This window comes from Alnus glutinosa, chromosome 6, assembly GCF_958979055.1.
Source record: "Alnus glutinosa chromosome 6, dhAlnGlut1.1, whole genome shotgun sequence".
Classification (NCBI taxonomy): domain Eukaryota; kingdom Viridiplantae; phylum Streptophyta; class Magnoliopsida; order Fagales; family Betulaceae; genus Alnus; species Alnus glutinosa.
This window is the reverse complement of record NC_084891.1, coordinates 22,732,435-22,756,381: the sequence shown is the minus strand read 5'-3', so window position 1 is coordinate 22,756,381 and position 23,947 is coordinate 22,732,435. Positions and strand designations below refer to the sequence as shown.

Below are 23,947 nucleotides of genomic sequence, written 5' to 3'. Positions count from 1 at the left end.
TTAGACAACAATTAGTCAGCAGATATCTAATGTTTGTATCATGAAAATTTATACCATGGGAGGTAAGCATCACCTGCCTCCGGTAAAGAATTGCAATGTTGCCAAAGGAGCAGCTCGCAGCAGAACCATTAGAAGCAGTTTCCAAGATCTTGTCAACAACAAATGCACACTGTGCATCCTCATTGTGACATTCTTTAATAGTTATCTGTGTATAATGGAGCAAATTATCCGAAGCAACTGACTAGAAAAGAAATAGCAAATTGAATAAAAATATGATATAAAGAATAAGGCAGAACTAAATTACCTTAGATCCAGAAGAATTATCAGTGATAACATCTTTTAACTGGCATCGGTTTTTATTATTTTGTATAAGAGAAGATGCAGCCTCCACAATACAGCGTGTGGATCGATAGTTTTTATTAAGTCTGATCTGAATCATAAATGTGTTACAAAGTTAAACGAATCAAAATGAACCACTACCACGCAGACTCCTTTGCAAGAACTCAATTCTAGTCATACACATTTTCGTGGATAAGTAAATATAATAAAGGAATATGCATAAGTCAAAGGGCAAGGCGAACCTCTTTGTAGTTCGGAAAATCTTTGCGAAACGAATCAAATCCAGAAATGTCAGCTCCATTAAAACTAAAAATGGACTGCAGTAGGACATGTTATTGTGGACTTTAGAATTAAGTAACTTGAACAGAATGGATTTACAGTGCACGCACACCTAAAAAGAAATTCAACTAATGAACAAAAAAAATTTTAAGTAAAACAGAACCAAAACTTCTGGTGTAAAAGGAAGCCAGCACACCTGATCGTCATCACCAACAATAGTTATGTGGTTATGAGATGCAAGAATCCGCAGAAGATTGTATTGCATGGAACTTGTGTCTTGAAACTCATCTATTACAATGGCTTTCCATAAATCCTTGCACTCCTTGAATACTTACAATTGGACAGAAAGAGCAACCATAGTCAATACATGAATAACATCTGAAGTCGCAGAGACTAATTAAATTTATATCAAAAATATCAACCTTCAGGAAAATCAGTAAGCAGCTTTACAGAACAGCTGATGAGGTCATGGTAATCCAGAGCATTACAAGACTTTAAAATGTCATTGTAGTTCCCGAGAATTGCAGCCTGGTTCAGATCCAGAGCTTATAATCACAAAATGCAAGCAGAAGTACCAAAAAAGCTTCTGAAACAGCAATTTAACAGCTTACTCCGATGTCATCACCCATTTTACGGCATTCTTCAGGAGTCCTACCAGAAGCTTTAGCCTGAAAATGGAGTAAATAAATTGCATAATACCAATACGAAGTCCAATGGTGTAACATGCACACACACATATAGAGAAAAGAGAGAGCACTTGCAGTTGTTTCATTCAGCAACAAAAATGTGCTAAAAGAAAATAAATAGATGAATCATTCATGACACTGGTATTTCTAAAATGATCACCAACATAAGGTCCACACAAACAAGAGGACAGCCAAGCCACTTCCTAAACAGAATATATTTACTTAAATAAAACTCAAAAAAACTATTCAGTATTTTGAAGATCTCCTTTAGTCTGTATATAAAGCCCCATTCCCATATCTTGACAAATCTAAGATTCTCACTGTTCTCACATCGATGGAACTGTTTCTCACCTGCTCCTGTGAAATATATTAACTTCTCTTCTTTCTTTCTTTTTTGTTTTAACTCAGACATCCACATAAACAAGTGCTCTTACTACTAAATTTTATAAGGCATCTCCTTATGACCATCAGCCATATCAGGAACCCCAAAGCTATCATTAGTCAACAAATATCATTACTTGGAAGAGAATATAAAATCTGAGAACACTAGCCTATGGACCACTCATGCTATGTACCTTGTTCTCCATGCAAATAAATCAATACGTTTTCGACTGATAAAAAATGCCTATGCATATAAAGCTCAAATAATAGGAAATTTCCTAAGAACATGACACCACTCATGAAAAACGTTGTCCTTATGTGGCCAAGATGGAAATGCATATCAACTGCTTCTATCTATAACTTGCCTTGATTTCAGCTTGATGAAATAAGAGGATTCATCACAGAAATCTTCATGAAAGGAAATACATTGTACCCCTCCTGGTATATCATATTGTCCCTAGATGTTTGTCTCTTTTGTTTTTCTTTTTTTGCTTTTTGCCATGTACGCAATGCATCACATAGCTACAACTCACATCGCTACTTTTCACCAATGACAGCTGGTGACACCTAACAGTCTGGCAATGATCCCTACCAAAGTTGGTCTGCTATGGAGCATCTCAAAGCCAGCTTAGAATTAGAGATCAGAGTTTCACGGACACTTTTGTGGCCTAAAAGAGGCTTACAGTCCCAGCATAAAAGTATCAGCAGGCGCCAAGACATATCACACGGTAAATCTGAGTCTTTTCTCCACAAGTCACCTAAAATCATATCCACATCATTATTCCAAATTGATTTACCATTCAACAGACGGATTCAGTAGAGGCAATGTCCCAGAACAGTCCTCTAAAGCATAATGAAATGACTTGATTTTTACCAAACAGATCGCCAAGCCAATATGTGTTGACCAACACTTTACGGATATACAGCAAGACGGCATAAGAATTCCCTAAACTGTGCTAAACTTTACTTAAATTTAATAAATAATGACTTCACCTGATCTCTATATCTACTTAATTCAAATCAACTAAGCCTCAATAACAATTGAATTTGAGATCAGCTTTATAGATCCTTGTCAACTGATTAAGGTTAACCACATTTATTATTTTTCACTATTCTATCCTATCCATCATCTTCCGAATTAAAATATCTTTCTTAACTACTTCCGACCATTGTTATTTTTCACTTCCCTCTACCTCTTTTCACTCTATCAACTTAAAGTAAACTATAAAGGATCCAATCAGGAAAAGTGAATAAATTTTTACGCTGGTCATCACCCTATCATAGCCCTCCTTTTTTTTTTCCAGCCTTGGACTGATTCTGTACAAAATATAGGACAGAGCCCTGATACAGCCAGAGTTTAGTCTCCATATATCATATTGAATCTTGAGTAGTGAATTTGATTAATTAAACTTCAAACGGTGAATTAGGAATATCATACTTGGTTATTTAAAAATCACTTGCAATATTATTAAATATCTGAAATCAAAATCTGTGGATCAGGGAAAATATAATGAATCGGAAGGTAAAGCATAACTTTTATCAGATAATAGTCCCAAAAAGAAATGTCAAATATACACTTTGTCATTCATGATTTTTTTCAATTAGAGAGCAACAATGGAATCAAGCTGTAATGAAGAGAATGAGTCCAATTGCTATTAGCAAGTTGTAACATCTCAGGAGCCACAGAGGATCAGGACTGTGTAAATCATGCCTCATGACTATGTTATAATTCTATAGTTCATTTTCCTTCTCAAGAAACATACATGCATATTTAATGCTTTTAACCATTGATAGTGTTCCCTTTCTAGCCCCTTTTTAGCAATTTGTGGGCATTTTTATTAGAAACTGCTTTTTGCTCAGATATTGCATATGTAGACCAAAATGTTAATACAACTTTCCAAAGGTCAATGCAAGTAAAAAAAAAAAATAGAAAATGCAGTAAGGATTGTTTTGGAGGCTGTCTAGTGGACTGTTTATCAGATATTAAAGTTACAAAAGGTGCGTTCAGTTACTAGTCACACGTGCAAGATGCAAATTATTTCACACACACCAAAAGCGAAAGGAGAAAGCAGAGAGACAGAGAAGCTCTGTCAACTTGTATTTAATGTGTTACTTTAGTTTTAATTTATCTATATATTAAAGCGTCAAATGTTTAAAACATCCACCATCAAAAGTCCTGAACTCTCTACAGTATGTAATATGAGCTAAGAAGATACCGACATCCTATCTTCCAAGTATCTAGAACAATAGTAACTAACGATTTGTAGGCATTGCTTACCAATGATGTCAAATTTTGCGGAGAAAGAACCAGCCATAATAGGGATTATTCATAAGTCATCAACTACTTCCAAGGAAACTAAGAAAGTATTGGAACTTCTAAGTGCATTAATTGACTAGTTAATTGAATGGTTAGAAAGCTGAAATATAAAAAAATAAAAGATAAAAACCAATTTATCAATATGAAAGCAATTACTGGCTTTTATACCAGATATATAAGCTTTTTAAACTGCAAAATACAGCACCGCATTATAAATAACATTGTAAAAAAAACAACCTTGGTCACAAACTTCAGCCATTTCCTTGACTTATCCTTAAGATGTTGCAGAGACGTTAGACCATTAGACCCTTCACCAAGTATGCAGGCATTATGATTTTGTATACTTTTCTCATTTTCTAATAACCGCACAGCCTCAATAGTTGCTTTTCTCTGTTGCCCTTGTCCATATATTAGGAATTCTGATGTGCGCCCTAACCTGTAACATGAGCAACATCTTAGTCCTCAGATAGTCTCAGAGACCATAAAAGAAAAAAGGACACTAGGTACCATGTATCTTTCTTATCTATCCTTTGTATTTATCCTGGGTTGTTTCTATTATGATCTTTGTTGTGGTTCTATCGTAAGTTCGTAACCATACAATGCCAATCTGCCAACTGTATGAGTGCCTTTTCTCCATTAAATATTTGCTAGATAACACACAAAATGCATATAGATTTATTTGTCAATTTCTGCTGAAATAAATAAACATCTTGACACTGTTTCTTGAATAATCTATAAGGCTATTGAGTGGAATATGTACATTACAGATTTGAAAAAGAAAAGAGGTTAACCACTATTCAAAACAACCTACCATTGTCAAACTTGATTGCACGTATCACATAGAGCATCAATGACAACCTATCAACTTGAGGCACATGTTAACCATGAATAACTACAAATTGCCAAATTTAGAGTCCACCAGAACTCTCCACCAAGCCTCTCTCTCATGCATATGCGCCATAGCCATTTTCCTAAGAGCATTCCCAACAACTTCCCTATAGCCCCTGCCCTTCCCTACATATAGGAAAAATGTTAAAAAAAAATCACAAAAAACCACCCACAAGAGATACCCTAAGCATTGGAAATGCTACAGTTCTACCCAATGTGTAAGGAACCAAAGAGCTTCCCTATCCCTTATTTTAATACAAAATATTTTTCTTTCCTCTCTCATCTCTCATCTTCTGGCCTTTTATTGGGAATTGTGTTGGAATTTTGTGAAAAATGCAAGGGTAGGTACAAACTTATATTTGTAAAGAAAGAATATTTAATTAATATAAAAAAAGATACGAGAAGCTATTGTGGAGTGTATTTGGATAGAGAAGTAAAAAGTAGTTTTGTTTCCTAAAGTTAAGGAAAATCAAAGGAAGCTGATGTGAATGCTCTAAGCGGAGCAAACTTGAACATCAACAAATTCAAAACCCCCAACTCTCCCTCAGAGATTGGAGAACAAACCTTGGACCATCTTACCAAGTGATATTTGAACTCTTCGCCTAGCCCACCCCATAAGAAATCTATTCAATACGGTTTGCAACACCTGCAGGGAGAGGAAATAGGGAAAAGAAATACTTAGGAAAATTGGAAAGTGTGCTCTTAATAAGGGTAACCCTACCACACTTAGGCAAATATATCATTTTCCAACTAGCCAACTAACACTCTATCTTTTCAATAACGCCATCCTAAATAGGCAAAGAAGAAACTCCACATCCCACAATACCAGCCAACCCATCCACATTATCAACATTACTCACAAGAACTAATTTTGACTTAGCCAAATTAATTTTCAAGCCCGACACAACTTCAAAAACATAAGAACAAGCACCGCAGATGACGTAGATGATCTAGGTCTGCCCAACAAAAAATCAAAGTATCATCAGAAAACAGAAGGTGAGATATATCAATCCCACCAACATTCCATGTCCCCACATAGAAGCCAGACAACAAAACCCCACTCACTGCAGCAGAAATCATCTCATCCAAATCCTCCATCATAAGGACAAACAGTAGAAGAGACAGAGGGTCCCCTTGTCTCAAGCTAGGGGAGCTATTAAATAAACCGGTGGGAGTGCCGTTCACCAAAACCGAAAAACGCACCGAAGAAATACAATGAGCTATCCATGAGCACCATTTCCTCCCAAACCAGCACCTCCTCAACATGTACATCACAAAATCCCAATCAACATGATCATAAGCTTTTTCTAAGCCCATTTTGCAGAGAACACCTGGCTTTCCAAATCTTATTCTACTATCAAGGCATTCACTGGCAATAAGAATGGGATCTAACATTTGCCTACCCCGGATAAAAGCATTCTGGGATTTAGAAATAATCTTCTCCAACACCATCTTTAGCATGTTTGCTAGAATCTTAGCAATACTTTTGCGAATTCCGCTCACTAGACTAATTGGGCGAAAATCCTTAATATCAACAGACCCTGAAATCTTTAGAATGAGAGCGATAAATGTAGCATTTAGGCTTCTTTCAAACTTACCTCTAGCATGAAAGTCGCAAAAGACCTTCATGATGTCTTCTTTTAAAACAACCCAGCAAGCTTGGAAGAACGGCAATGCGTAACCGTCAGGACCCGGCACCTTGTCAGCATTCATAGCTTTCACTACCTCCAACACCTCCCCTTCCTCAAAATCTCTCTCCAACCAAATTGTCTCAGCCTCACCAATAGAGTCAAAAGAAGGTCGTCCAACAATGGCTTCCAATTGAACTTTTTGGTGTACAATTATAAAATTGGACAATGTGCTAGTTGATCTCCAAACATGTTGTTAGAAATGGTACCATCAACCAACAATGAGTCAATGGAGTTCTTCCTTCTATTGAAGTTATGGGCTTTAAAGTTATGCGTCTATTTTTATATTAGCTAACAGGGAAAGATACAAAATCGGTCCCTATGGTTACATTGATTTGCAATAAGCTCCATGTGGCATAAAAATATTTTGAGAACTACTTTTGGTATGCAAAAATAACAAATAGGTCCATGCCCCCAACTTCTGTCTAATTTTTTGACGGAAACTGTCAAATACTATGTCAGCGGTATCAGAATATGACACGTGTCACCTATAATTAAAAAAAAAAAAAAAAAAAATTGATAAGTAAGAATTCATTAAAAAGCGCAGAGGAGCGCAACCCTAGTACACAGGAAGTATACAAAAGTGCCCCTAAACAGAGAAAATGAAAGAACAAGAAAGTAAAAAGTCAGCGAACAACAAACTACCCGGGCTATGCGCGACACCCAAAGATATAACAAATTAAGCACCTTTCTACAAATAGCTCCAACTGAAAACTCCACATACTCAAAAAGCCTAAAATTTCTCTCACGCCACAAGCCCCACAAAACACAAAAAGGAACCTGCTTCCATATACGAAAAATAGGACCACGACCCAGCAAAGTGCCCCAACCCCTCAATAAATCCACAACACTACTAGGCATAACCCACTCCACCCCAAACAAGCTATAAAAAAAACTTCAAACAACCCGTGCCACATCACAATAAAGAAGAAGGTGATCAACGGACTCCCCATGCTTTTTACACATAACACACCACTCAACCACCACAATACCACGCCTACGTAAATTGTCATGAGTTAAGATATTTCCTAAAGCCGTTGTACAAACAAAGAACGCCACCCGCTTCGGAGCTTTAACACGCCAATACCCTTCCAAGGAAAAGAGACCGCCTCGTGACAAACTAAAGCTTTGTAGAAAGTCTTCACTTCAAAATTCTTCCTCTTGGAAGGATTCCACACTACCCTATCAACCTCCCCATGCCGAACCCGAGTAGAGTATAACTGATCATAGAAGGACATCACCATCTCCACCTCCCAATCCTGAGCATAGCGCGTAAAGAGAACATTCCAATGAACTTCGCCTCCAACCACAGACAAATTATCCACCACCCAAACATCAGGAGAACGCGCAATAGAGTACAAAGCTGGAAAACAGAGCTTGAGAGGCTTGTCCCCACACCAAAGATCATGCCAAAAGCGAATATGAGACCCATCTCCCACCTCAAAACCCAAAAACTTGGCAACACTATCCCACCCCCTTCGAATAAACTTCCAAACATTGACACCATAAGGCCCCAAAACCGATAAAGAACACCAACCTCCCCTCACACTCCCGTACTTCACCTCAATCACCAATCTCCGCAAAGCATCACGCTCTTGAGAGAACCTCCAAATCCACTTCCCCAATAAGGCTTGATTAAAATTAATAACATTACGAACACCCAATCCACCAGCCTTAATTGGAGTACAGACTCGATGCCAATTGACTAAATGAAATTTAGTCTCATCACCCAAACCACTCCACAGAAACTCCCTTTGAAGCCGCTCCAGTTTTTTCACTACACTCACAGGAATAGGGAACAGAGATAAATAATAAGTAGGAATGCTAGAAAGAGTACTGTGAATCAAAGTTACCCTACCACCCTTGGACAAATATAGTTTCTTCCAACTAGCCAACCTTCGTTCCACCTTCTCAATAACCCCATTCCAAATAGAAATAGATTTGAACGACGCCCCCAACGGCATACCCAAATAAGTCATCGGCAAAGACCCAATTCTACAACCCAGAATATGAGCCAAAGACTCTACATCTTCCACCTCGCCAATAGGGACCAATTTGGATTTGCCTAAATTGATCCTCAACCCTGACACCGCTTCGAAACATAAGAAGGTACACCTCAAATTTCGAACATGCTCGGCTTGAGCTCCACAAAAAAATTAAGGAATTTTAAAAAATATTTATATATATACATATATATATATATATAAACTTCAATAAAAATATATAATTATAGTTTTTATATATTTATAAATTTTTAATAATAGGTGACACGTGTCATAATCTGATTGGTGTTGACGTGGCATTTGACAGTTTCCGTCAAAAAATTAGACGAAAGTTGGGTGCAATGACCTATTTATTATTTTTGCATACCACAAGGAGCTCTCAAAATATTTTTATACCACCGGAAGCTTATTGCAAATCGGTGAAAACTCAGGGACTAATTTTACATTTTTCCCTAGCTAATATGATCAAGGGAGCGCGTAAAATCAACAAATTTGAAGGGACTCCTATACCAATTGTTAGGATATTAAGCATAAATGATTAAATTCATCATTTCTTATCAGCTTTAACTTTTGGGACAAGTAATGATTTAACATGGTATCATAATACTAGTCCTAAATTCGAACCCTGTCTCCACAATTTGCCCCTGATTTCAATTAAAAATTTCACGTGTTAGGCCCTACTTATTGAGAGAGAAATCCTACACTTGATGAGAAGTATTTGAATATTAATTATAAATAATAAAATTTATCATTTCCTATTTATTTAAACTTTTGGAACACGTGGTCATTAACACCAATAAATTCATCTGAAAATGTTTTCAAAAATCCATGGGCCCCAAATCAATCACCATTGTATTCACTTAAACTTGGTATGACAACTTAAGTTACCTTTATATTTCAACACCATCGTATAGAAGTCCACAAGATAATACTTGTAAGAGTCATGACCAAACAATTCACTTCTTCATCAATTTCAATAAAGAAATGTTATGGGTTGGTTTTCGTTAATATCCATTTCCCATAAAGGAGCCAAATGAATAATTATTCTCCATTTCGACATCACTCATAACCCAAAGTACTTGATTGAAGAATTAACGAAATCTACACTAGGCAAAAATAGCATCCAATTGGCAACTTTAGTGATAAGTGATAATTGCCACTCCAAACCAATGATGACTTCATATGTAGGAACAATATCTGAATTCTTAGTGTTGAACACCTAGGATATCAACTATTGGATATGGTAAGGATGGTTACAGTTCACGAATCAGACATAGAATAGAGAACTTTGGATTACAAAATGGTATGCCTACTGGGGTAGCTGTTCAGTAACTTAGAAGGTGATTTATTAGAAACAAAATCCAAGTAATTGTTAGGAATACATTGGAAAGTTTAAAAAGGCTAATAATACACATTAAGTACTATCCAAACTGTCTTATGCCTTGACCAAAGGATTCAAGGCTCAAACATGGGGATCCGAGGCCTATCAGAGGATAGACACAAAAATGTTGACACACAATATATTGGACAAAACTAAGGAACCAAGTGAAGCAAAATACCTATAAAAGACACAAAGCACCATAAGAATTTAAATGATGCTTGCCATGATTTGCAACTTTAATTGATTAGATTTTTGCATATGGAGGACTTGGAACTTCTCTTCACTAATAGCATTTGGAATCTTTGTTGAGGGTCAATGGACATGTCACTAATTGGACGCAAGAACTTGATTGAGTGACTACACAAATGGAGCAAAAAACCTTGGGGTCTACAACTTGAATAATAATTTTGGCAGCCACTATGTACGTACCTTGGAAGGAAAGGAATAATAGGATTCTTCATGAGGTATTAAAAGTGTTGAGAACAATGTGTGGAAGATTGTTGACACATAAGGTAGAATAGAATTGTTTCCAGACATTACAGATAATCCTAGGAAAACAAAAGAAATTATAGGACAAGTTTGGTAAACATTTTCAGCACTCTTTTCTCTTTTCAAACATTGAAAAACATTATCAAACAATCTTTAGATGTAGCCTCAACCACTAACACACTTTTAAACAAACCAAAAAACACTTTTCAAAAAATAAAATACAAAGCACTTAGTAAAAAACTTTCCACATCTTTCTATAGGAAAAATTTTTAAAACACCTTCCAACAGAGGAGAGGGAGTGACCTCAACAAAGGAGAGGGAATGGCCACGCAGTGACCACTTATTTTTTTCTTTTTTGGTTTTGTTTCTTTCAATTTTTTGAAAACAATTCTCTGATTTTTCTTTTCAAAAACACTTTTCGGTTTACTAAACACATTTTCTTCTATGGACTCCACAAACAACACTCTTTAAATGTGGCCCCCACCCGAAAACACTTCTCAATTTTCACCTTTTCAAAAATTCTCAAAACCCAAAACAATTTTCAAAAACTTAGCCAAACACATCCCTAATCACTTGGAAAATAAGCCCTAGCATGTTCATGTAATTGTTTCTTCTGTTGCTTCAAGGAAGGGTAGGTATACTGGTCTTCTCATGCATAGAGGGTTTTTTTTCTATTTGTGTTGTTGATCATTGTATCTTTCTGTTCTTTTGGTAATAAAATCAGTTATTCACCAAAAACAATTCTCACGCTATTTGTTTCTACCTAAATGGTGCCACTAATAAACATGGTCCATTCAATATTTCATTACAAGACAATATATGACAAAGATATTGGAATCAAATCATGATTGTCTAACATAATTAAAAGAAAGCACTCAGTGATTGTTCGTATGGTTGTTCAACTAGAGATAAGGGACTTCATACATATCAGCCTGTTAGGGAGCGTCTATAAGATCCCGGCAAAGTTCTAACAAGTAGATTGTAGCCAGTAGTGGGAGCTCTTATTTCTAACAGCCAAAATGTTTTCATTAGGTGGCAACAGATTCTAGATTCTGTTTTTATAGCTAATGAATGTCTGGAAAGCAGGTTAAGATAAGGGATTCCTGGGGTTTTATGCAAACTTGACCTGGAAAAGTCTTTCTTTCTTTTTTAATAAATAATGTCATATCATTAAAAAGCGCAGAGGGGCGCAACCCTAGTACACAGAAAGTATACAAAAGTGCCCTTAAAAAGGAAACAAAAGAGCAAGAAATTATAAACTCTGCCAACGTAACACGACTCGAGCTATGATGAGCCGAGACCCATACAAATAGCGTATTAAGCACATTTCCACGCAACTCCAACACCAGCATTTCTACATCTTCAAAATGCCGAGCATTCCTTTTACGCTAAAGACCCAACATGACACATAAAGGAACCTGCTTCCAAATTTGCTGAACTTGACTAAAACCCAACGAATTGCCCCAACTACTCAACAAATCCAACACCCTTCGCGGCATGACATGGAAAAGACTTTTGACCATGTTAACTAGGACTTCCTCTATTATCTACTGAGGCGTACAGGTTTTGGTTCTAAATGGAGGAAGTGGATTTCTGCTTGTATTTCTACAGCTCGCTTCGGGATCTTGATCAACGGCAACTTGCATGGCTTCTTCGGTAGTTCTCGGGGTCTTCGCCAAGGGGACCGAACCTCTCTCTCCTCTTCTCGTTGTTTTAGTCACGGATGCCCTCAGTAGGATGCTTTCTAGAGCGATGGCTTGAAGCTTTCTTTCTGGCTTCTGAGTAGACAATCTCAACAGTACCCCCTTTGAAATATTACATTTGTTGTTCGCAGATGATACTCTTATTTTGTGTGACGCAGACTTTGATCAAATCTGTAATTTGGATCACATTCTCCTGTGTTTTGTGGCCATTTTAGGGTTGAAGGTTAATTTACAAAAATCTGAGTTAGTCGTAGTGGCGGAGATCCCGCATATTGAGGAGCTGGCTAGTTTTCACTATTGTAATATCTCTTCTCTTTTGTTGGGTTACTTGGGTCTTCCTTTAGGTGCTCCCTTCAAATCTAAAGCCATTTGGGATGGGGTGGTTGAGAAAATGGAAAAAAGGCTAGCGAGTTGAAAGAAGATTTACTTGTCCAAGAGAGGGCGTCTTACTCTCATCAAAGGTTGGCATAGCCAGTAGACTGGAGCTTCTTTAGAGTGACTTTCTGTGGGACAGTCCAGGTGGGGACCACAATTTGCATTTGGTGAATTAGAGGACTATTTGCTCCCCAATTCCAAGAGGGGGGTTGGGTTTAAAAAATCCGATTCTATTCAACAAAGCCCTTCTTGGTAAATGGCTTTGGAGATTTGGGAATGAACAAGATTCTTTATGGAGGCAAGTGATTGTGTCGAAGTACGGGTTCCAGAGAGGGGGGTGGTGCTCAGAGGAAGCTCGAGGTCCTTATGGGGTGAGTCTCTGGAGGAATATTAGGAAAAATTGGGGAGTTTTTTCCAACTTTGTTTCCTATAAGGTTGGGGATGGTTTCCTCATTCACTTCTGGCATGACATTTGGTGCGGAGAAAGGGCTCTTAAGAGTTCTTTTCCAGAATTCTATTCCTTAGCTAGTGACAAGGAGGCTTTGGTGTCAAATTACATGGATCTCTCCAGTCCCCACATCATTTGGAATCCTAGCTTCATTAAAGCAGCTCAGGATTGGGAAATTTAATCTCTGGATTCTTTTCTTACTCTTTCATGCTCCATGAATCTGCTTCCGAGAGAAGTGGACAGTATGGTGTGGACTCCTTCTAGCCGCCATGGTTTTGCAATGAAGAGCTACTATACTATGTTACAATCAGATGAGCATAGTTCTTTCCCTTGGAAAAGCATTTGGAAGGTGAAGGCCCCTCCTCGCATTGCTTTCTTCTTACAACTTTGAGTAGAATCCTCACAGTGGATAATTTCAAAAGGTGGGGGATCCAGCTGATTAACCGGTGTTGTCTTTGTGAGAAGGATGAGCAAACTATTAATCATCTTCCCCTTCAATATGAGTATGCCGCTGACATCTAGAACTTAGTTCTTACCAGCTTCGGGGTCTCTTGGGTCATGCCCTGTAACATTCTACAGCTTCTCCATTGGTGGAAATTTCAAAGGCGGGGACATCCCAAATAGGCTATCTGGAAAGTTATTCCCGCTCTCTTAATGTAGAGAATTTGAAGAGAAATGAATCGTCAACTTTTTGAGGATAGCGAGTCCAATGTGCTTCTCCTTAACTCCTTTTCTGAGATCTCTTATGGTTTGGGCTATTGTATACGTTCCTAATTTTGCCTCAGGGAATTTGGTAGGTCTGATTTGTTTTCTAGATTGTAGTAGCAGATAGAGCCTTGGCTCTCGTGTATACTCTTCATGTACGTGAGCTTTGCCTTTTTTTTTTATAAAATTATTATTATTCATAAAAAAAAAAAAAAAAAAAAAAAAGAAAAAAAAAGAAAAATTGTATGGTTGTTCTAGTTGGAACGTTAAATAGAATATCCTCCACCGCATATGATATGACATAAAAGCATTTCTTTGAAAAAAATAATAATTAAAAAGAAAACGGTATGCAAGAAGTACAAATTATCCACTGAATAACTCGAGAATTATGATCAAAGTACAGCTAGCATAAATTACCTTCTTTTATGTTTATTTATAAAAAATAAAATAAAACAAAGCAATGGCAACATTCCGTGGAAATCTACCATACGATGACACTTATGGGATGGCTAACACCAAAACGCCATCACAAAAAATCTATGTCGTATAATGCCTACACAACACAAAGGGTAGGCTCTTCCAGATGGTCATTCCGATCGAACGCATGAAAAGTTTTTCCTAACATGTATAAGACAAAAGTAAAGAGAACCTTTCCTTTTTTACATAGTGTTACAAGGCTGGAGCACCTTTCCTTTTCTTTTTTTTCTTTTTTTTTTTTTGGGAGGCGGGAGGTGGGGTAGGTGAGCAGCTTTCAAGTAGTGGAAAATATTAATGGGTATTTTATTAATTTTGCGAGTGAAACAAAATTCAAAAGTAAAAGATGTAAATCATTTGCAATTTTGCAGAAATTCCATACAATCTCTGAGTGCACATACTTCTCTGCATGTGAACGACAAAGTTGCAAGGAAAATGAATGGAACGTGCTGATTGTGAGCTCCTTAGCAGTTGCCTTTCCAGCCACTGCACCAATGCGATCTCTCATCTCAGAAGCTGCTGCTGTAGTAAAAGTCATCGCCAGAATGTTTGACGGACTAATACCCTAAACATGTTTTAATGGATAGGAAATCAAAACAAAAGGAATAATCAAGCCAGTTAGTATACTAGATCAGATGAAGGGGGAATATACAAAAGAATTAACAAGCATTTAAATTATAAATCAAAGGACGAAGAAACAAATAATTCAGAGGAGAAAAGAGGCAATACCTCATTAAGCAGCATAAACACACGCCCAACCATTGTGGAAGTCTGGCATTAAAAGCAGAAAATTTAGCTCCAACCGTCGGAGAAACACTATATAGTATATAAACAAAATCAACCAAAACAATCAAGAAAATCATTTTGCTGTATGTGTATGAGAGAGACACAGGGAGGAACAGAGGAACCTTTCCACTTCCAGGACCAGCAACAATCATCAAAGGGACTGAAATATCATAACAAGATGCTTCTCTTTGCCTGTCATTCAGAGACTGCAAATATTTCAGGTACTCCTCAGGCATGTTCCCAGTCTGTACGGTCTGAGAAGTACCTGACCCGTTTGCTCGAGTGTCTAAATGACTTCCAGAATCCAATGTGCCTTGACTTCTCACATCCTCGTACCCTGTGGCAGGCTCCAAAGTGGTGCTGAGTATACTACTACTATTATTAGTATGCTGACTACCCACAAAAATTTCACCACTAGGAACCTCCCTCTCTGCTTTTTCTGCAGATTTCTGGTCACAGAAGACATCTATTTCTTCTAAAATGGACTCATCAAAATCATCATCTAGAATGCTAGGCATCGAAACGGAATCAATTAAAGTAGAACATTCTGGTTGTTTCAGAGGAGTTTTAAAAGAATCTAACAAGTGGTCATTCTCTAAAGGAACACCAATCCTGCTTGCTCTAGAACTATGATCAGTTAATTCCATCCGATTGATAGTTACGCCCCCAGAACAGGAACTGCTCCTATTTTCACAACCTGTTGACTTGACCCCCATCACAAAAGATGGGGATGGCGTGTTTGTCGGTACCTCTGCAAGAGGAACCCTCTTGATGCTAGTAACCGGGGTTGCAATTCCATTTGCATCCACAATTCTGAAAAAATAAACGATCAGTATTATCAGAAATTCATCGCATTTAATCATTTTATTTTTGTCATAATTAACAAAGAGGAGAAGACATATGAAGTAATAAATTTACATATTAACACGAGCATATTTCTCCTACAATTCCAAAGATCTCCGAGATCCAATTATCTGTTTGGTTTTCAAGAAAAAGTACGGAAAAGGATGTGGATTTTTACAGGGTCACAAAAGAAAGGTAAAAGAAAGCAGCATGCCACGGATAAAATCTTAGGCTTCATTTGGTGGACGAGAATTAGAATTTGCGCAAACCCAACCTCATCTTACCAATACTATAGCAACCGCGTAAAAAGCAGAATTAAATTTGACTTCTTTCTAAAACTTTGTCAGTAACCAAACAGCGCATTACGTTTTTTTTTCGAAAGTCTGGGACCTGGTCTGATGCTTAGCTCTATCTTCCGCAAACAAAGAGGAATTATGAAAATAAAAATAAGGTTCGATGCAGAAGGGAGCTTACTTGTGAGGAGGAAATTGATGATGAGGGGATGCTTCGAGGCGAGGCCGTTTGCGAGCAAGTAGTGCCTTTGCGGCTCTGAAGTTCAGAGAAATTCGAGCCTTTTGTTCATCTGTGATTTCTCCTCTAGAAATTTGAGGCACCATTGCATGCGCATTTTCCTTAGACATTAAGAGGAAAGTGTGGCTCAAAAGCTGAACCCTAGGAGGGAGGTGGGTGGAGGAGCAAATAGAAAGGACACAGCTTTTTGAGTTTCTGTTCGGTTTCTCCCCCCTCCGTCAAATTCAAATAATCGGGCTTTAGGTACATATGGGCCAAGACGCCAAGTCTCTGTATCAAAATCTAATAATAATTTATTATAAATAAAACGATAATTTTGAAAAATATATCAAAAAATAAAAAGACGATAGAAGTCTTGCATATAATTAGGGGGAGGACCCAAGCTTGGGTTTAGGGGACGAATGTCTCCATAAAATTTTCAAAATTTGTCTTAAAATATATATATTTATAAATTTGTTCCCTCAAAATTATACTTTTGTCTCTCCAAAATAATGTTTGTGCCTCCCTTTAATTTATTTTTTTTTTTAGTTTTGCCCCCTCTTCCAACACTAAAAAAAATTAATTAATTGATTCTAGTTCGCTCCTAGCTAAAAATTCAATTTGGTTTGGGACTCTTAGTGGTTTTTTTGTAATCATTTAGGTTCACAGTATTTGTTTTGGCATCACAAGTTAAATGGTTTAATCGTTTATGACTGCACCATTGTTTGACTCGACTTTTAGTATTGTTGTTGTTTGGAGCTTAGGAGATTGTTGGAGAAATAGTCAACACTCAAATGTATTGTTTTTCTTCGACCCTATAAATTATGTTTATTTTATTTTGCTAGTTGTTTATACCATTGCGTATTTGTCATGCCACGCAATTAAATTTAAAACTTCTATGCTTTTATTTTATAGAAGGGTTAAATACAAAAAAGCCTCACAAACTACCACCCGTTCTCCGGATGGCCCCTCGAATTACCAGTGCTTGCAGTCCGGCCCCCCAACTACCAATTGCTTATTTTTTGGCCTCATCCATCACTTTGTGATGCTTAAGTGGATGGAAACCAAGTCACGTGCACGGCACGTGACTCTTTTAGCCCAAAAGCCCGAAAATACCCATTTGCCTACACAAAAATTCATCTTGCATCATTTTTTATTCTTGTTTTTACTCATTCGCAGCAGGTCGTCACCCCACACGCCAGCGACACTGCTCGACCTCGCCTTCTGGTAGCCCATCGTCTCCCCATACGCCGACGACTCCGCGAAATCCCGGAGGTTTCGACACCTGGAGTCGCGTTTAATACTTCAAGTTTTCAATTTTTGTTTTCTTTTTGTTTATGAGAATTCAAGTTTGTTGGTTTCATCTGTAGATTCTATACAAGGTACTCTCGTGGTTTCACGTTTAATATTTGTTTTCCACCCAGTTATTACGGCCGCTGGCAGAGCACAAAACACAGAAAGAGAGAGAGATTTCGATGGTTCACAATTGAAATATAGTATGCATATTTTTTTGTAAGATTGTTTTAGAAGATATTTTTATTTCTATTTTGTTTCACATATCCGGCCATTCGAGATGTTGTATGACTGTTTTTTGTAAAATGTCGATCAATTTGGGTTAGAACAAGCTAGTTGTAACAAGCTAGTTGTAACAACTTGGAGGTTTTCATTAAGGAATTGCATGTAAAAACAGATCCAGGTGCTTTGAAAGAAGGTGGAAAGATTCAAGGGTATATCAAGGAAGAGAAGCTAGACATGAACGTGATAGTTATAATGGAGTTATTGATATGTATGCGAAATGTGGCTTCGTCAATAAAGCGTATGGTGTGTTTGAGAACATGTTCTGTAGAAAGAGTCTTGTTACGTGGAATACAATGATTATGGTGTTTGCTATGCATGGTGATGCTTACAAGGCACTTGAGCTTTTTTATGCAACTGGATCGAGCCGATGTGCACTCGGATGCTCTATCATAACTTGCTGTGTTCTACAATGGCATATTCGTAGTATTGTGGTCTTATACCACTAAGTACCATGTTATTTTTGTTAACGTATCATCAAGACATCATCCTAATAACAGCACACGTGCAGCTACACATGGCACACATGCAGCCACATATGCAGCATTAGCTACATCAGTAGCAGGGACACATGGCACACAGTCCCCTTTCCACCATGTTGCCCACCAAACCATGTTTGTCTAGATAATTGCTGTTATTTTATATTAACCTCATCTCATTATTTTGTTAAGGACCTGAAGACACACGCCCTACTCCTGGAGGGGAAGAGTGAGCATGGCCTATATCCCATTCGGTTTGGAGGGAAGCTTCACAGGACTTCCAAGACCTTTACTGCTTTGTTAGGAATAAGGACCACATCTCTAATGTGGCATTTTAGACTAGGACATCCCTCTCTAGACATTGTTAATCGAGTTGTTAAGGATAAACACCTACCAGTTTCTGTTTTTGATTTCAATAATACCTCTGCTTGTAATTCATGACAATTAGGCAAAAGTAAAAGGCAGCCTTTCAATAATTCTACTCGGATTTCTCTTCAACCTTTGGATTTGATCCATTCGGATATTTGGACATCTCCCATTACCTCTATCAGTGGATGCAAATACCATGTTGTCTTTATTGATGATTTCTCTAGATTCACTTGGATCTATCCTCTTTATAACAAATCTGAAGTCTTTGACAGCTTTGTGAAATTTAAGCTCCTCGTTGAAAATCAATTCTCCTCCAAAATCAAACAACTTCAATCGGATGGAGGAGGAGAATATATGTCTAATCATTTTCAATCTTTCTTAACAAAACACGGGATAATTCACAGAAAATCTTGTCCATACACATCTCAACAAAATGGCCTTGCTGAAAGAAAATTAAGACACATTCTAGAGATAGGCCTAACTCTTTTAGCTCACTGTCATTTGTCAAATCGTTATTGGGTTGATGCCTTCATCACTGCTGTGCATATCATCAATAGGCTGCCTACCCCTACCTTGCAACACTTGTCTCCATTTTTTAAGCTTTACAACCGAGAGCCAAATTATCAGGAACTTCGTGTCTTTGGGTGTCTTTGTTACCCTCTTCTTAGACCTTATGGGCTGCATAAACTTGAATATCGATCTAAACCATGTATCTTTCTTGGTTACCATCATGCAGGTTATAAATGTTTGGATCCTGTTACTAACAAAGTGTATTTGTCTAGGCATGTTGTCTTCAATGAAGCTTCCTTCCTTGCCAAGGATCAAGCCGTCTCTCTTCTCCCCTCCAAGGTAAGTGCACAAGGTGATGTCCCTTTTATCCTTCCTGTTCAATTCTCTCCCCTTCACTTACCCCACACCTCTGTTTCTCATCCAACTAATTCACCTCTTGCTTCACCCGGGTACTCCCTCTCATCCCCTAGCTCTAATCCTGAACCTTTGTCTCCTGACTTCCCTTCTCCTGCAGCTCCTGATTCCTCTGACAATTTTCCTTCTTCTCTACAACCATCACCTTCTGCTCTCCCCACCCCTTCTCTGCCAGACCAACCTGCCTCCTCCCTTGATCCCTCCCCCTCTCTTCCTATCCCTGCACCTCCCACTCACCCTATGGTTACTCGCTCTAGAACCGGGACCCTGAGGCCTAAACCTTTTCCTGACTATAAACTCTTCCATACCCTTATTTCTGAAACTGAGCCTAGTTCCTATAGCAAGGCAGCCCTTGACCCCAAATGGCAGGCTGCCATGCAGCTTGAGTATGATGCCCTTATTTCTAATGGCACATGGACTTTATGTCCCCGGCCTCTTCATCACAACATAATTCGGAACAAATGGGTGTATAGGATTAAAAGACATGCTGATGGCACTGTGGAAAGATTCAAAGCCCGGCTGGTTGCTAAAGGTTTTGACCAAAGAAGTGGAATTGATTACACTGAAACCTTTAGCCCTGTGATTAAACCTTCTACTATTCGTGTAATCTTAACTTTGGCTGTCCATTTTGACTGGGAAATTCGGCAGCTCGATGTGTCTAATGCTTTTCTGCTGGTTTCTTTGCTTGAAGAGGTATATATGGAGCAGCCTCAAGGTTTCATCAACAACCTTCACCCTACCTTTGTGTGCAGGTTACACAAGGCTCTCTATGGCCTTAAACAAGCCCCACGGGCTTGGTTCACCCGGCTCTCCACCTTCCTACTTGATATTGGCTTCACTGCCTCGTTGGTTGACACATCCTTATTTATTTTCTGCTCAGGACAGGTTCAGATCTTCCTTTTGGTGTATGTGGATGACATCATCCTCACGGGCACTCATTCCACTGCTATCTCAGCTTTGATTGCTCGCTTGCAGGGTGAATTTCCCTTAAAGGACTTGGGACCCCTTCATTTCTTTCTTGGCATTCAGGTTACTCGAAGCTCTTTTGGTCTACATCTCTGTCAAACTAAATACATCACTGATTTACTTAGCAAAACTCACATGAGTGGAGCTAAATCAGCAAAATCTCCCTGCCCGTCTGGCTCCAAATTGTCTAGGCTTGGTGGCAGCCCCCTTCCCGATCCTACTGTTTATAGACAAATCGTGGGCGCTCTTCAGTATTGCACTCTCACTCGACCTGACATTGCTTATTCTGTGAATCAGCTGTGTCAACATCTCCATGCACCTTGTTCTACTCACTGGACAGCAGCTAAGAGGGTCTTAAGATATCTAAAAGGCACGTCTGATCATGGTCTCTTCTACACTAAAGGCCCTCTCCAACTTAATGCCTTCTGTGACTCCGATTGGGCTGGCTGCCCTGATGATCGACGATCCACAACCAGTTTTGCAGTTTTTCTTGGTGACTGTCTCATTTCTTGGAGTGCCAAAAAGCAAGCTGTTGTTTCCAGGTCCAGTACTGAGGCTGAATACCGATCTCTCTCCACTACCACGGCTGAACTTTTCTGGCTCCGGATGTTATTCAAAGAACTTGGTATACCTCTGTCCGTGGCTCCTATTCTCTGGTGCGACAATGTTAGTGCTCTTGCTTTAGCCTCTAATCCGGTTTTTCATGCCCGGACCAAGCACATTGAAGTTGACTATCACTTTATTCGGGAGAAGGTCCTTAATCGGGATATTATCCTCAAGTTCATTTCTACTCTCGATCAAGTGGCTGATGTGTTCACCAAGGGCTTACCCTCTCCTCGATTCCTTTATCTTCGCTCCAAGCTGCTGGTGGTTTCACCCCCTATCAGCTTGAGGGGGGCTGTTAACGTATCATCAAGACATCATCCTAATAACAGCACACGTGCAGCTACACATGGCACACATGCAGCCACATATGCAGCATTAGCTACATCAGTAGCAGGGACACATGGCACACAGTCCCCTTTCCACCATGCTGCCCACCAAACCACCTCAGCAGCCGACTCTCCTAGCCCAGCAAGCCTTTCCATATCAGCCTACCCTTCCACACCATCAGCCGCATATCATGCTGCATATTATGCAGCAAATCTTCCCATGACAGCAGTCTATCTCCCCATGTCTACAACATGTCATGCTACCAAATATCCCCAAGATTCTAACAAACCAAGATGGAAGGAAATCAACCATACTAGCAGCCGCATGAAGTCCCATCCTCTTATAGTATCAAACGTGCCCTTCAAGTCAAGAGTAACTCCCACGGCAACATCAAGTCTCAAGGTCAGCATGCCGCTCAATATCAAATTCTCTAGAGAAGGAAAGAATCAAAGCATCGAACGGAAAGATTCAGCACCAATTATGTAAAGGGAAATCTGTGCTCTATTGTAACAAATCAGTCATGATTTGTTACAATAGAGCACAGATTTCCCTTTACATAATTGGTGCTGAATCTTTCCGTTCGATGCTTTGATTCTTTCCTTCTCTAGAGAATTTGATATTGAGCGGCATGCTGACCTTGAGACTTGATGTTGCCGTGGGAGTTACTCTTGACTTGAAGGGCACGTTTGATACTATAAGAGGATGGGACTTCATGCGGCTGCTAGTATGGTTGATTTCCTTCCATCTTGGTTTGTTAGAATCTTGGGGATATTTGGTAGCATGACATGTTGTAGACATGGGGAGATAGACTGCTGTCATGGGAAGATTTGCTGCATAATATGCAGCATGATATGCGGCTGATGGTGTGGAAGGGTAGGCTGATATGGAAAGGCTTGCTGGGCTAGGAGAGTCGGCTGCTGAGGTGGTTTGGTGGGCAGCATGGTGGAAAGGGGACTGTGTGCCATGTGTCCCTGCTACTGATGTAGCTAATGCTGCATATGTGGCTGCATGTGTGCCATGTGTAGCTGCACGTGTGCTGTTATTAGGATGATGTCTTGATGATACGTTAACAATTTTTTCATAGGGCAATTTAGTAATTTTATGTTTAAAAAGAAGGGCATTTTCGATTTTTTGGCCCTTTAGAGTCATGTGCGCGGCACATGTTGTGTTTTCCATCCATATTGACGAGAAACACTGACGGAGTGGGCCATTTTCAAAGAAGTTGGTAGTTTGGGGGGACCGGACTACAAGTACTAGTAGTTCAGGGGGCCATCCAGAGAAGAGGTGGTAGTTTAAATGGCTTTTATATATATATTCATCCCCCACACCAAAAGTCATGATTCTGTCCTGCACATAGCATTACTCTTTCTTTAATACCTTATAAAACTTGGTCAAATAGATTATGGTAAGAGAAGTTCTCAGTCTTTTCTAAGTACGAGTTTTCTCTCTTTAATAGGGGTGGGCAGAATATCTGATTGTTGCCTACTGATCGCCTACCGACCGTCTACTAACTTCTGACGATGGCAGTAAAAAAAAAAACTGGTTCGATGTTGATTAAGTTCGTAGGCAGTAGAATTTTTATTTCGTCAATTACACTAACCGATTTAACCAACCTTGCAAGCTCCATATCGCAGGACAAGGATCCTCTCCAATTCAAATGAACTGGAGATGATCCAGTTAGTTTCATTTGATAGGTAAAATTGCCCTTTCATATTTTTAAGAACAATTTTATCTCGAAAATAAAACTAACTGGATCCCCTCTAATTCATTTCAACTGGAGATGATCCAAATGCTTTCCAAAATAGGATCGTCTCAATTTAAAATGGAATGAATATTATCCATTTTACAGTCAGGATTTAAAGTTGGTGTATCTAATGGTGTACATGATTTCATATTATTTAAATTTTTCAAAGACGTGTCAACATTGACTTCATATACACTATTAGAGTATTAGATGCATCAACTTTAAATTTCGACATTTCATTTGAAATGCATAGTATTCATTTCACTAAATAAAATAGAGAGGATCATATTCCATTAGATTAAGAGAAGTGCTTAAAAATAAAAAAAAGCCTGGCCCAACTTAGAATATGGATGTTTAACATGTCTCGTTAGGCTATGAATACATAAGTAAGTAAAGAATACATATGTCAAGTTATCAATGTTCACTTTCAAGTATTTATTATTTGACGTGGTATTAAAAATTATCATTGAATATTACATATACTTTTATTTGTAATTTTATTCAATGATAATTTTTACTGTCACGTAAATGAATGAGAACTTAAAGTAAACACTTGAACATATGTGTAACACTCAATTTAATTTTATTCACTAAATTAGTACAATACCCTTTGAAAGATTCATTTATTTAACGAGTTTTCGTGATAATAAAATTAGTATATT

The 23,947-nt window shown here is 38.4% G+C and overlaps 1 protein-coding gene across 1 annotated transcript in view; it reads right to left on the bottom strand.

The window, feature by feature from the left end:
* Window positions 1–16,557, bottom strand: part of LOC133870145 (ATP-dependent DNA helicase SRS2-like protein At4g25120) — a 40,842-nt gene extending 24,285 nt beyond the window's left edge. The window contains exons 1-11 of the mRNA XM_062307203.1: window positions 16,260–16,557; window positions 15,065–15,755; window positions 14,886–14,927; window positions 14,558–14,721; window positions 4,240–4,438; window positions 1,230–1,286; window positions 1,041–1,146; window positions 815–948; window positions 582–656; window positions 305–430; window positions 74–205 (exon numbers count right to left, since the gene is read on the bottom strand). Coding sequence (XP_062163187.1) covers window positions 74–205; window positions 305–430; window positions 582–656; window positions 815–948; window positions 1,041–1,146; window positions 1,230–1,286; window positions 4,240–4,438; window positions 14,558–14,721; window positions 14,886–14,927; window positions 15,065–15,755; window positions 16,260–16,426 — 1,893 coding nt within the window. The 5' untranslated portion in view covers window positions 16,427–16,557. The remainder of the gene's footprint in view (window positions 1–73; window positions 206–304; window positions 431–581; window positions 657–814; window positions 949–1,040; window positions 1,147–1,229; window positions 1,287–4,239; window positions 4,439–14,557; window positions 14,722–14,885; window positions 14,928–15,064; window positions 15,756–16,259) is intronic.
* Window positions 16,558–23,947: the final 7,390 nt, after the last annotated feature.